The following is a 14,382-nucleotide window of genomic DNA, read 5'->3' as shown; positions in this document are numbered from 1 at the left end:
CTCAAATTCTAATAATTTATCATTTGTGAGTAAGTTTACTAGTTTAGAGATTTATACTATAAGCTAAACTCAACTTGTTAATGTGTATGAAATACCCAACATCATGATCATATATATGAACTGAAATATAGATGGCCACTCCAACAAATTTTATTCAACACTCTTGACAGAATCAGATTAACCAATACAACTATACAAAGCCACAGAAAACAGCCCTTTCTCAAACCCCTTCAAAAAACCAAAAAACACATCATAATTTTAACTAGTTTGGTGGCTAAAACTACATTTAGCCTGCAACATTTATCCTTATTTCTTGTGCTGGGTTTGAGTTTGGGTTTCCTCATAAGATTCAACAACATTGCTATCATCACCTCCTGCTCCCCCTTCTCCTTCTTGTCCAATTACAAGCTCTTTAGTTGCCTGAGCTATCTCTACTATAGTTTCCCCAATCGCCCCCAGAACCCCGCTCCTGCTACCCTTCTGCTGCTGCTGCTGGTCCGTTCCTGACTCGGTTTTCCATTTTTGCTCTCCTCCTGTTGCATGATGAACTTGTGATTCCTCTCTGTACTCTTCACCCTGGAATCTCTCATTATCATCCCCCATAATTACCAAACCATAAAATTTCTAAATTGCATTTCAATTAACACAAAAAGAGACTAAAACTTCACAATTAACACAAAAAGACAAACATCTCTGATTATGTAATCAGAAGCATTCAAAGTTACAAACTTTACCTCACATGCTTAAATTGAAATTGAAAGCTAGGTTGAAAACTAGTTTCTTATTGGATAGTGATAGTTATACCTGTTCTTGAGTAGTTTCCCTGGTTTCAAGCCCTCTTTTTGCTTCCTCTTCCTTCCTAGCAGTATACTCCTTCAAACTCTCACCAGTAGAGACAGCAGCTTGCTTAGCAGCACTAAAAGGCTTAGTAACAACCTCTGCAGCTTTCCCTGTCACAACCTGAACCGCCCCTGCCGCGCTCTTAGTCCCCTCCACGGCTTTCTCCGTGGTGTAATGTGCCGCAGTCCAACCAGCTGCTGCAGCTTTGTCTTTCAGATCAACAGCCACTTCTCCCGCGTAATTAACAGCCCCCTTGCTCTTCTTCACCGTCACATCTTTGGCTGCGGCAGCCTTTTCCAATGCATAATCCTTGCCAGATGCCAAGGTTTGGTAACCTTGTTGACCCTTTTCTACCGCAGTATCTTTAGCTTCTCTTCCTTTCTCAGCTGCGTATTCTGCACTTCTATGAGCTCCTCCAACCACAGTGTCTTTCGCCTGTACGCCTTTTTCCGCGACATATTGTCCAGTGTTTCGTGCACCTTCCACGACAGTATCTTTTGCCTGTGTGCCTTTTTCCGCGACATACTGGCCAGTGTTTCGTGCACCTTCTACGACAGTGTCTTTAGCCTGTGCGCCTTTTTCCACGACGTACTGGCCAGTGTTCTGTGCACCTTCTACGACAGTGTCTTTAGCCTGTGCGCCTTTTTCAAGGGCAGTATCTTTCACCTGTGCACCCTTTTCCGCTACGTACTGGCCAGTTCTTTGTGCACCTTCATAGGCAGTGTCTTTCGCCTGTGCACCTTTTTCCGCTACGTACTGGCCAGTTCTTTGTGCACCTTCATAGGCAGTGTCTTTCGCCTGTCCGCCCTTTTCCACGACATACTGGCCAGTTCTTTGCGCACCTTCATAGGCAGTGTCTTTCGCCTGGCTGCCCTTTTCTCCTATCTGTTGCGACGCCTTTTGGGCACCTTCAGCGACAGTATCTTTCGCTTGGCTGCCCTTCTCTCCTATCTGTTGCGACGCCTTTTGGGCACTTTCCGCGACAGTGTCTTTCGCTTGGCTGCCCTTCTCCCCAATTTGTTGTGACGCTTTTCGGGCATTTTCAGCGACAGTGTCTTTGGCTTGGCTTCCCTTTTCTCCTGTCTGCTGAGACACCTTTCGGGCACCTTCAGGGACGGTGTCTTTGGCTTCGCCTTCATTCATCTCATTTTTCGCTTTTTCATACCTCTCTTTCGCACCCTTGATTGCCTCATTTGAACTCTGCTGAGCAGCTTGTCGAAGACTCTTAATTTCTCCGATGGAAAGCCGTTGATCTTTATTTTCCTCTGCACCGCCACTCACTTCAAATTTTCCGACAGAATAACCGCCTTCTTCACCCTGATCTTTCACAGTATGATGAACTCGAGACACAACCGGAGCTCTATCTGTCTGGTTAACTTCTTTCTCCTCCGATCCAGCTTTAGGCTTCGTCGTTAAAGACTCGAAATGCATAGTCATCTTCGGAACTCTGTCTTTCTCCAGCTGAATATCTTGCTCGTTCGTCTTGTTCTCTCTGCGTGATTGCTCCGACGCCATTTCTGGGTTTTTAAGAATTCAGATTGTGATTGAATTATTGAATTTCTTAGTTCTTGATTCGGCGGAGATGGAGATGGAGTTAAAAAGGAAAGCGGGAATGGCGGTATTCAAAGGGGGGAGTACACGTGGCGAATGAAGGAGTGGAAGGGAGAGGACACGTGTCGGAAGTTGATGCCAGGTGTTAAAGCGGTGGAATAAAAATGATGACTCAGCAGCTATTACTTACAATGGTAGGAAGATTAGCCAGTGGCTTTAAGGTTATGTGATGTTGGAACGTGTGGGCTCGTAGAATTAAGCCACCTGGTAATAGTGAATCAGGTCCCTTTTTTATCCATAAATTTAACGGGTAAATTACACCCATGGCCACTGAACTTTACCATTTTAACATTATGACTACTAAACTTTAATTTTTAACAGTATGGCCACCGAACTTTATATTTTTTAATATATGTAGCCACTCAACATCTCTAAATGGCCGCTGATGGTCTAAATAAAAAATTCGAAGAGTTAATGATATTATAAGGAACTTTAATTCTTGAAAATTTTCGTTTTAAGATCATTTAAGTGTTGTTTGGTTAAGAGATAGAAAGTAAATTTTTAGAGAGAGAATGCTCCAAAAAATGTGATTTTGGAAAATAAAAAATATGATTTCATGGTAAATGCCGTTCTGAACAACTTTAATTCTTGAATATTTTCATTTTGAGGTCGTTAACGGTCATTTTGAGAAGTTAGTTAAAATTAAATGACCGTCGATATTAAAAAGTGTAAAATTCAATGACGATACTATTAAAAATTTAAGTTCAATGACTATAATATTAAAATAGATAAAATTCAGTGACCATAAATATAATTTACTCAAATTTAACAATTATCTAAGTTAACATGAAAAAACACTAGTAAATTACATCCTTCAACTTTTCGTACTTTTGCATATTCAATTCTTATGGGTTTTTTTAGTGAATTACCCAATTAAATGAAATTAAATTTATACACTTTAAAAGAATTTAAATAAATAAATGAACCATAAATTGTTATGAGCTATATCCATGGGTGTCCCGATTCTAATGGAATTATTTAAAAGAATATAGAACAATTAGAAAAACATGTAAAGGAGATATGGAATAAAAATAGAAAGATTTTACTATGCGTTATCCACCATATAACTTGCTAAGTTATATAAATAAAATAAATAACAAGTGGAGAAAACAATTTTCATAACTTTTTCGTTGTTGGGCTCTTATTGAGTATGAACAAGGAACCCAGACTGGATTCTGAATTACTTCTGATCCGAATAGATTTTGTTGGACTTGTACAATGTCCCGAGCTTAGAATTATTGGACTTTGAAACTGGATTAGAATGACTCCGTCGTTTAAAAATATAATTCGGTCACTTTTAAAAAATATTTTCGAATCGAATGTTGGCCTCGACTCGGTTTTTCGAAAATATTCAAGCAGCCTTCGATTTCAAAGTGAGAACTTTCAGTATCTCCGACATTAACGCGAGGAATTTAGGTCTGCAAAAAATTTCCTAAAATAAAAATAGATCAATAAATATTTGTAATAAAATATAATATTATTTATTAATAACAAAAATTTCCATTTTTATTTATTATTCGTGCATCTGTGTCCTTCAATTATTTTATCCCTTCTTATTGTAAATCGTCTTTTTTTAGAAACAAGTTATATTTCAATTATAAATAAAAAATCCTCGATAAGTTAACATTTAATTTTTACCATTCACAAGCCGAAGTATAAGCGTGCTGTAATTTAAAACGAATAATGACAATAGGACGGTATTTATTAATCAATCGAAAATAATTGCAAATTAATTAATTATCAATGATTAAATCGATTAATAAATGATAATTCCGATCCGGACGAACTCGACTTTATTTTTTGAAATAAAAATACGTTTTTCGAGCAAAAAGTCTCATTAAAATTCACACTTTTTAATTCTAATCATTTACATTTCAAATATAACTTTAACGATTCATCGAAATTAATTTCAAAAAAAGACATGCTTTTGCTTAATAATCTGTTCTAATTATAAAAGGAAACGTTTGCGGCTTGTTCAGATATTGAAAAAAACGTAAAAAAATGTTAAAAACTTCTAGAGAAAAATAGGTATTTACAACTGGTTAATCTCTTAATGTTGGACTTGCAACCCCAAATTCGAAGGAAAAGCATATAGGGCTATTTGCCCGTTCGTATCTGATATAGTGTCTTTTCTACTGCTTTAGTCGATGTATGGTTAAGCAGAAAAGCAATTGTTTCTAGGGCATAGCCCCAGAAGGAAATAGGAAGTGATGATTGACTCATCATTGACCAAATCATATCCAATAGGGTTCGGTTTCTTCTCTCAGACACAGCCTTCCATTGTGGTGTCCTAGGGGGTGAGCTTTGAGACTATCCCCCACTCTGTAACATATGAGTCAAACTTTTGGCTCAAGGACTCCCCACTATGATCTAACCGGATGACCTTGATACTTTTGCAAAACAAGGTCAGACATCACATTTGAAGTTAATGCCCTTAACTATTTTTTAGAAAAACCAATAGAAGTACACTTTATAGCAGCTCAACGAGTTCACTATATCAAGAGATTTAGGAGAATGTCTGTTTTATTACACAACTGAGTTAGAAGATATTCTCAGAGGTAGATTACAATATGCATCGATACAAGAAGAAACATATCAAGATATTGTGTGTTTCTAGGTTAGCCTTTGATATCTCAGAAAATTAAGAAGCAAATTACAATATCAAAATCATCAACTGAACCAGAATACAAATCCATGTCTTTAGCTATAATAGAAATTCAATGGATTTTTTATTTGTCATAGGCATTAAATATGTCATATAAGTTACAGTTCCATTATTTTATGACAATTAGACTACCATTTATCTCACTAACACTTCTACATTTTGTCAGAGAACTAAACAAATACAGTTGGACTGTCATTTTGTACGTGAAAAGTTACTTTGAGGGTTAATTACGCTAGTAACTTCAGCAAACCAACTAGCAGATATATTCACCAAACCTTTGTTACCAAAGTTATTTATACCTATTTTAGACAAGTTTGGAGTTTTATCCATATACACTCCAACTTGAGGAGAGGTAACAAAGCATAAAACAATGTGTTTATACTTAATGGGTAGATTATAACCCAATTAGGAATAGACACGTGTAAATAGAATATAGTCGAACCCATAAACTAGGGAGTAGGGGCCTTCAACCAAGCGGTCTCTACTATCAAAATCAGGCCCACTATTAACCAGACCCATCTCAAAGCCTTATATAAGGCAAATCAACACAATTAGTAAGGAGATCTAACTTTCTCTCACACTATATTTATTTTTTGATGTTGAGACTTTTAGAGCATCTCCAACAGCCTCTTAAATTGGCTCTTAAATTAAAATTTGAGGAGGTAGAGTTAAAAATCAGCTCCAACAGCCTCTTAGTAGCTCCTCAAATCACTAAGAGCCTCTATATCCTCTCTATTAATAGAGAGTCTATCTACACCTCTTAGTACCTCCTTAATTCATTTTTAGGAGTCTTTCTCATTTCACTATTGATAAATATAACAATAGTCAATAATTTTAATAATAAAATAATAAAGAGTAAATATAATGAGTATCGTTGGAGATGATATGTCTTAATTACTCTTAAATCACTAAGAGTCAATTATTTATATTATTTGTAGGGAGTGCACTAAAAGTTTGTTGGAGATGCTCTTATGTTTCTCATCTTCTTTCCTCTTTTCTATTCATTCTCTAACTTTGTACTGTCGCTTATAAAAATCGCTTGTAATAATCACAAGCTTAATTATATATATATATAATCAATTATAAATAAAAAGATCTCCAAATTCAATGAACTATGTAGTTAATTAACACAACAAATTAAAAGGCAACTTAATTCCCAAAAAACAATCTAAACTTTACAATTGAAGTTATGAAAAGAATAATAATCCAACTCGCATTACCAACTGAACTACAACCCGTAGATACATACACCAAACTATCATCGAGACAATGACATTAATTCTAACTAAAAAAAATTGAACTAGCTAGTAAACAGAAGAAAAATAAAAACAAATTTTAAAAACTAAGCGAAAAGAGTTGCAAAGAGAAGTTGGTTCCAAGTATCAGGCAAACCAGGCAAACACCAATGGCTACAATCAAGTTTATGGTCATTGCTATAGGCAGAAGGATGTGCATCTTTTCTGTACTGAGATAGGCCTGTTACATCAAGCAAGTGGACTGGTTTCTTCAATCTGCTCATAACTTTGTTCACAACTACCCATTCCATAGGCATTCCTCCTGGATATCTTGTTCCAAAGAATGGTTGTGTTTCTCCACTACATGATCTTGTGGGTTGGTTCCAATCTTTCCCCCTAATTTACAGAATTTTATCAATTTGAATTAGGTAATGATGCATTTGATGTTGTTGATTGGGCTCTAAATTTGTTTTATATAAGTGAATTGATTGATGATCACTAAAGTTGGTAGTTAGTATCAATGCTCGAAACAAAATTTAGGTATCAATTGATCAACTCGGTTTTCAAGTTGGTAATTTTTGACAAATTAATCAAAATACAGTATGTTTTAATATCTAAATTTTGAAGTAATTTGTCAAATTTGATAACTTGATGACTGAGTTGATACATGAACTTCGATTTGAATTCAATTCATCGTGACCGTCAATTTTAGACGTCATTTGAAGCCTTAACTAGGAGTTTTCTGATCAAATTAATCCATTAAATCTTAATTAAGGCTTCAAATGACGTCTAATATTCTGGAATAAGGGTGACATTTTCTGTTAGTGTAATCGGAAAAATTTCACTTTCATTCTTATTTTATAAAATAGTCCGTAGTTGAAATTTTAGCTCAATTCTATAATTTCTAAGTAAATACAGACAAAATTTAATAAATTTATTTGGAAAAGAGTAAAATTGAGCTAGAAATTCTAAAATACGAGTAAAATTGAATTATTTCTTACAATAAAAGTGAAATTGAATTTCCTTAATAATTTAGTAACAAAATTAATTTTTTTCCTTCATCTTGACATTTTTCTATATCATAAATATTATTTTTTTTTTTGAAAAAATTGATGTAAACTAATTAGATAAAATAAATAAACATAAAAGGAAAGAGGAATGGGCTTACTCATAGTGGGTAGGAGAAATGCCTTGAAAGAAGACCTTAGTCTTAGAAGGGTCAATATAACGGTCGACCCATCTAGCCCAAGTTGTCAATCCTTTATAAAATGCAACCAGTCTGTTCATATCCTTGTACATTTTATTCCCTTCTTCCACATAATCCCATCTGCATTTAAAAAAATAATTAGGAAAGGTATAATATTTTTTTTTTCGTTTTCTATTAATTGAGTTTTTCATTTGATACATGGAGCTTTCGATAATTATAATTAATTAGTCATAAATATCTAATTCAGTTAAAAAAAAGTAAATAATAAGAGAGCTTACGGTTGAGTTCGTCCGGTGTGAGTCCACCAATGCCAAGTATTGAAGATTAACATATCCATCCCGACCCATGATCTTCCTCCATACATAGAGTCCAATTTAAGTATCCTTCCTCTTTTATCACTCACTACATCTACTAGATATGGTGTTCTATATAGCAATATTGTTACTCCATACTCCTGTACTCATCCATAATTTAAAAAATATATATATTAGTATTAAAAAAAAAAAATTTATTTCACTAGACAATGAAAATACAGATATACATTTCATAAAAAAAAAATACAGATATACATGACATTTTTTATGTATTAAAATTGACCAAAAATACAAGTTGAATGGCAAAAATTATTTAAAGAGGTAGTCACTATCTGAATAGATAATGTTTTTGTGACATGACTAAGGTGTCCTAAAATGTCTATGTGACTGCTCCAATAAGATAGGAACAATATGGCCCTTGAATTGAAATTTCAGGAAAATATATCATCAAATCACACACAATTTCCCTTTTTTTTTTTTTCTTTAAATATATGGCCCTTGAGCATTTACTACCACGTCGCATATTATTTTTATCATTTGCCGTATACGCAATGAACTCGATCGGATCAATGCCAACACACGTGCCAATTTCAAAGTGCCATATAATTATAACTATTTTAATTAAAAAAAGTAAAATAAAATATGGGAAGTTCAGAGTTCATATTTTCTTTTTTGAATTTAGAGTTCGTATTTTCTTAATACCAAATATTAAATTATTATAAAAATGATTAGATGTAAAAACATGTGACCTTTATTATTTATAAATTATTATTAAAATGTTTGAGAAAGAGAAGATGTGTATTATTCATGTGATTTTGAACTTTCTTGTCCGTGATTTATGTTGTGTCCCAAATGCTAAATATTTTGGACCACGGTGATCAGTCGGCAGTTTTATTATTTTATTAATATCATTCTATCAATGTAAAATGTTCTAACGGTACCATTTTAATTCCTATACTTATTGAGAAAAAATCAATTTAGCTTTTTACTTATTTATAATTATAATTCTAATAACATAAAAAAAGATAGATTTTTTTTTTATTAATAGATGATGTGCAACTTTAAATTTTATTCTATGAATTTTAAACTCTCAAAATTTTAAAACTTTAGGGATTAAGTCTATAATATTTAATCAACTAAGGTTGATTTGAGTAGTTAAGAGTCTCAAATCATTTAAGCTAAACTTTGAATTCGAGCCTTAACGTTTGCTGAAAGCTTTAATTGAGAGACGATCCATTTAAAGAGTGTCCGACGAGTTTCGATAAGCTATAAAAAAAATTCTCTGATATTTATGTTCACATACATTGAGTTTTTCATTAACGGTTTAGATAACATAATTGTTATTACCGAGAAGTTTAATGTGTGTGAATAGGTTAATTTTTAAAACTATTAAAGTTCAAGGATTTAATTTGAAAAAAAGAGAGCAGAGGCTTAATTTGTAAAATAAAAAAATCTCAAGAGCTTAATTATAGATTTAACCATATATATATGATGTATGGAATTTTGAGGTACTATTTTAGTTGAAGTAATGATTACCAAACTTAAATGTCACTAAATTACTAAATCTAACTCTTTCTTCTCTTACAGTTCTCAAAAGAAGAAATCAAATGCATGAACAACCTTATTTCACCAACTGCATTTAAATTTGATTAATTTACTTTTATTATTTTAAATAAATAATTATTTTAATTATATTTTATTGTTAATTAAATTAATTATTGTTTGCATCTTGTTTTAAAGTAAAAAATCTTATTTTAAATAATAAAAAAAATAAAATTTTATATGCTTTTGAAGTAATTTTGTCTTAACAGATAATTTCAAATTGGAAATAAAATGAGCATATTTTTAAAATGAATTTGATGAACAGTTAACATTTCTAATTACGAAACATTAAAAATTCAATCGGTAATCCTACCAAAAAAAAAAAAAAAATTCAATCGGTAAACTTGAAAAAACATGAGCTTAAAGGTGTTTTCTTTTTGTCAACAACAGTAGGAAAAGGTTTCAATGTTGTTTAAAATTTGAAAAATTCCATAAAAAAGTTAATAATTAAAAATTAAGAAAAAAAAACATGAGTCCGGCAAACAAAAAAGAACCCACCACCAATCACGCTCTATCTTTAATTCTAACATGGCCAAGAAAGAAAAACTCTCCTTCTAATAACAAAAATTATTTTTTTAAAGGAATTATTTTCTAATAACAAAAATAATTTCTTTCAAAAAAAAAAAATTTGATTTTTCCCCCGGAAAATAACAGAATTTAATTAAAACCCATCATTAAAAACTTTACCTTCCAGCAAAAAAAAAAGAAAGAGACAAGACGTGCATGCACCATAATAACAGCAGACAATTTATATTATAGTTTGGTAACAATAATAATTTACTCTAAATTAAAAAAAAAAATCACTTCCATTCTTTTATTACATTATAATTAAATTAACGACCTGTTTGGTTCAACGAAAACCGGTTCACGACCAAATTTTAGTTATTAAACTGTTTTTTTTACGTTCGTTAGGCCTTTTTCAATCCTAATCAACGATTCTACTATTTAAAGTGAAAAAACGAAAATAAATACTAAACGGATAATAAAAAAATTACCTGAAATGTGACGGAAGATAAGCCATTATTCCGTATAATAAAGTACTTAGAATTAGGAACAGAAGCATGAATCAAACAAGTCAAAGATTGCCATTGATTCAAGCTAAGTGAATCTCCAACAAACATTATCTTTTTCCCCCTCCATTTCTCCAAGAAATACAACCCATTAAACCTGCTTAATTTAATTCAATTAAATTAATTAAAACCTAATTACCAAAATTAATCAAAATTAAAATAACCAGTTCATCCGTACCTGGGTAAATTGCAAGAAAAAGGCTGCCATCTGTATTTAAGATAAGAAGAATCAGAGCGGCCATTTTTCTTACAGTTGAACTGATTATCAATGAAAGGACAAGTTGAGGAATCGTAAAGTGGATAAGAAGAATCAAACACCCATTTTCCTCGGAACCAGTTGCATTTTGTCGATTTCATTACCAAATCTGTGTCGGCGGCGGTGCCATTAATGTTGAAGATCGCAGGTTTGGAGGATGAAGATGAAGAAGAAGAACATAAGAGAAGTAAAGGAAGAAACAAGGTTAAGGATTTGAAATTGAAACCCATAATGTTGGGTTTGTTTTATGTAATTTAAGGTTTTGTTGTGTTTTGGAAGGTTAAGTTTGCATCTGAGAAAGCTTTATATAATAATGTAAGAAAGAGAGAGAGAAGAGGGTTTCACATGGAATGTGTCACAGAGTAGTACAAGTAAATACTATTCCTTTTTACTTATGATAATAAATAAATAATAATAATAGAGAGATCTATTTTGGAGGGATTTGATTTTAATTTAATTAATGGTATGGCAAGTGGGGTGATGATTGTAGTTCTAATATTTGGAAATTAGGGGATGATTGCAAGGGGGTTGGGAAGCATCAACTAATGTTTTTAATCATAGCTCCTAACTAAGCTAGAGATTGCCCATTTCTCATGCTTTGTTTTAATTTTCTTATTATGAATTCATTATATATACACAATGATATATACAATACAATAAATATAGGGATATAAATTGTAAAATACTAATGAAGACATCTCTAGTCCGAAGCCGGGAGCCGGAGAGGACAAGGGTTTAACGGGAGCGGAACAAAGGCACGAACGAGCTAACAACCCCCCCCCCCCCCCCACCCCACACGCAACGCGTCAGTTAGATCATGCCCCGCATGGCCATTGTTCGAAGGCGAGAAGAAGAGCCATTCTTGGAGGATCGAGGTCAGGAGGCCACTTACGCGGAGCGGTTGCTAATTGTAATATATGTCCTTAAAAAAGTGTAAAAATTCAAGAAAAAAAATATCAATGAAACAACTGAAAAATTAATTGTCCCATGAGTAATATAATTAACTAAAAACTATAAAACAATATCCTTAAAGTCTTCAATCATATATCATGAAAATAAGTAGAAAATACAATTAAAAAAATTATCCGAAAATGATAAACACAATATAAAAAAAAAAAAAAAAACATGCAACAATGTTTGAAAATGACTTATAATAAAGTAAAAACTTAAAATAATAATTCTTTTTTTTTCCTGTGCGGCTCCTAACCAGCTCCTAGACAGTAAAAAACGCTCAAATGGGCTAAGCGGAAAAAATTAGAAAGAATTCCCGATTTTGAATCCTTAGACGGTCCAAACGATTTTTTTTTCTTGAACACTGCATGGATCGCATCAACCTTTGACTACTTAAATTACAACAAAATAAACTTAAGTCATACATGCTCTTCAAAAATTTTTTTTACTATATTTTACCTGGGCCTTTTGCTTCTGCCCTCTAAACTTAGGTAAGCTCCATTTTATTAGATCTATTATCTAGTGATGTGATTGGATCATGTAAGTTTACTTGTAAACCCGCAATAAGATAGAAATAAGGTCAAAGAGGGGCTGAAATCTGGCTAACTCACTCTGATGTCTAATTTAGCTTTGTGGGAAGATTTGAATATGATCACAACAGTAAATCAAATTATAATATAAGCTTAATGAATGAAGTCGTGTACCTTGAGGAATGTCTTACTCTATTTATAATGTAGTCTAACTATGAGAGGTGGTTACAAGTTCTAGATAGGTCGTGCTACGTGTTACTTGTTGATAGGTAAACGTACGCTCGTAGACTAGGGTTCAGTATACATTAAGCCCACTTAGTCCATGATCCACAAGATTGCGCGTGATTTTTTGTAACAGACTGATCCTTGACGGGGTCTATCGAAGCTTCCCGAGCCAAAACCATAAGACAAGATTGTATAGAGAATTGGTACTCTGCGATGACTCAATGTGTCCTCTTTCTCAGGTGGTGGTTCAGGCTTCATAACTACCACGTGGGCATGTTTATATTCGTTTAATATCAAATGCCCTCTGATATGAGAAGGGTGCCCGAGCTTTGATATGAGAGAACTTTATCTTGATGTTTTAGGGATTTTTGAGATTTGAGGGATAAGGAGGTTATGCTGGCTCTTGTTGATTGAATTGCTCATCATTTGGCCTGCTCTTAACTACAGCTGTGTTAGAGCGCATTTATATATGTTTGAGTGTCTTTCAAGTTGATGTCGGTTTGTCTCTGCTCTCCACGTGTTGTGTTTCACATTCTTTGAAGAGGCGTGCTAGGAGCAAATAATGCTCTTTGATCATTACTTGTTAGTAATGATAATGGTCGTCGTTTCATTTTCCATCTCCGTATTATAAAAGGGAGAAAGGGTTTGGCGAGTTTTTTCTTGGATCTTAATAAAGAGGTTTATATGAAACCACCACTGGTTTACGTCTTCCAAATCCAGATTAGTTTATAAGTTAGAAAATTCAATTTATGGCTTAAAACAAGCAAGTAGATTATCTACTTTTCTTACATCTTATGGATATAAACAAGTTGTTTCGGATCATTCTCTTTTCACACAAATGAATAGTTCTTTATAAACAATATTATTAGTCTGCATTTTTTACATGAACATGTACTATTGAGGTTAACAATATTAAAGCCATTTGGATGCAAAATTTAAGATTAAATTAGGTGAATTGAAATACTTCTTTGGATTGGAGGTGGCAAGAATTCAATCTAAAATCAATATTAAGTATGCTCTTGATCTCTTGACAGATTCAAGATTGTTGGCTTGTGAACCCGCTTCAACTCTACTAGATCCAACTTTGAGATTAACAAAGGTAGCATGAATAATAATGATAGACCGAACTATATATCGAAGGTTGATTTATTTAACCAACACAAGACATACCATTACTTTTTCTATCAATACTCTCATTCAGTTCCTTCAGACACCAATTCATGTACATTACAAAGTAGTTTTACTTATTCTACATTATATTAAAAATGATACACGTAAAGGTTTATTTTATTCTTCTAAGTCTTCTCTCACTCGCAATGCTTACTCGGGTGCATATTGGACAACTTGCTTTGACACAAGATCATCAATTACATGCTTATGCTTTCTTGGGCAGATTCATGATATGTTGGAAAAGTAAGAAGCAACCAATAGTTGAAAAATCTACCACAGAAGCAGAATATCAAGTGATGTTTATTCTCACGAGTGAAGTACAATGGCTTTTATATGTTTTCAAAGAGATACATATTCGACATCCTAATCTAGTTCCATTCTACTGTGATCATGCTTCCGCAATTCATCTCATAAATAATTTTACTTTTCATAAAAGAACAAAACATATCAAACTCGATTGTCATACGATTTTATTAAACTATTACATATTCCTTCAACACATATATATTTACAAAAGCTCTACCACTAGTTGTGTTTCATATATTTAAGCAAGCTTGGAGTATTTTCTCTATACTCTACAACTTTAAAGGGCTATTAAATTACCAAATTCATAACCAGGGTTTAGTTAACATTTAAATTAGTTGATAGTTTTTTTTAATAACCAACACACTTGCATTAATCAGAAAAGGTTGTATCAAATTAAATA

General features: G+C 32.9%; 2 protein-coding genes across 3 annotated transcripts; both read right to left on the bottom strand.

The window, feature by feature from the left end:
- Nucleotides 1-116: 116 nt before the first annotated feature.
- LOC136230605 (seed biotin-containing protein SBP65-like) lies at nt 117-2,431 on the bottom strand. 2 transcript variants are annotated; one of them, XM_066019731.1, is made up of 2 exons: nt 805-2,431; nt 117-533 (listed from the first exon to the last, which is right to left on the bottom strand). In XM_066019731.1, the coding sequence occupies exons 1-2, from the start codon at nt 2,353-2,355 to the stop codon at nt 435-437; spliced, it is 1,650 nt and encodes a 549-aa protein (XP_065875803.1). In that variant the 5' UTR covers nt 2,356-2,431; the 3' UTR covers nt 117-434. The 2 variants fall into 2 exon arrangements, with proteins under 2 accessions (XP_065875803.1, XP_065875802.1); XM_066019730.1 differs by having other exon boundaries at nt 117-576; nt 805-2,430.
- Nucleotides 2,432-6,196: 3,765 nt separating this feature from the next.
- On the bottom strand, nt 6,197-11,129 carry LOC136230428 (protein trichome birefringence-like 39). Its single transcript, XM_066019491.1, has 5 exons — nt 10,723-11,129; nt 10,470-10,641; nt 7,837-8,012; nt 7,520-7,678; nt 6,197-6,747 (listed from the first exon to the last, which is right to left on the bottom strand). The coding sequence occupies exons 1-5, from the start codon at nt 11,028-11,030 to the stop codon at nt 6,459-6,461; spliced, it is 1,104 nt and encodes a 367-aa protein (XP_065875563.1). The 5' UTR covers nt 11,031-11,129; the 3' UTR covers nt 6,197-6,458.
- Between the last annotated feature and the right edge of the window lie 3,253 nt (nt 11,130-14,382).

Source organism: Euphorbia lathyris, chromosome 5 (assembly GCF_963576675.1).
Source record: "Euphorbia lathyris chromosome 5, ddEupLath1.1, whole genome shotgun sequence".
Classification (NCBI taxonomy): Eukaryota; Viridiplantae; Streptophyta; class Magnoliopsida; order Malpighiales; family Euphorbiaceae; genus Euphorbia; species Euphorbia lathyris.
The sequence above is the reverse complement of the archived record's forward strand: the minus strand, read 5'-3'. Positions and strand labels throughout refer to the sequence as shown.

What these genes read in the sequence shown, in the direction of transcription:
- LOC136230605 (XM_066019730.1), bottom strand. Translation starts at nt 2,355, where the DNA reads ATGGCGTCGGAGCAATCACGCAGAGAGAACAAGACGAACGAGCAAGAT. An exon ending in GGGAAACTACTCAAGAACAG is followed by an intron (nt 577 to 804) that starts GTATAACTATCA and finishes GAGAGATTCCAG; the next exon opens with GGTGAAGAGTACAGAGAGGA.
- LOC136230428 (XM_066019491.1), bottom strand. Translation starts at nt 11,030, where the DNA reads ATGGGTTTCAATTTCAAATCCTTAACCTTGTTTCTTCCTTTACTTCTC. An exon ending in TTTTCTTGCAATTTACCCAG is followed by an intron (nt 10,642 to 10,722) that starts GTACGGATGAAC and finishes TAAATTAAGCAG; the next exon opens with GTTTAATGGGTTGTATTTCT. An exon ending in TATCTTCCGTCACATTTCAG is followed by an intron (nt 8,013 to 10,469) that starts GTAATTTTTTTA and finishes GGATGAGTACAG; the next exon opens with GAGTATGGAGTAACAATATT.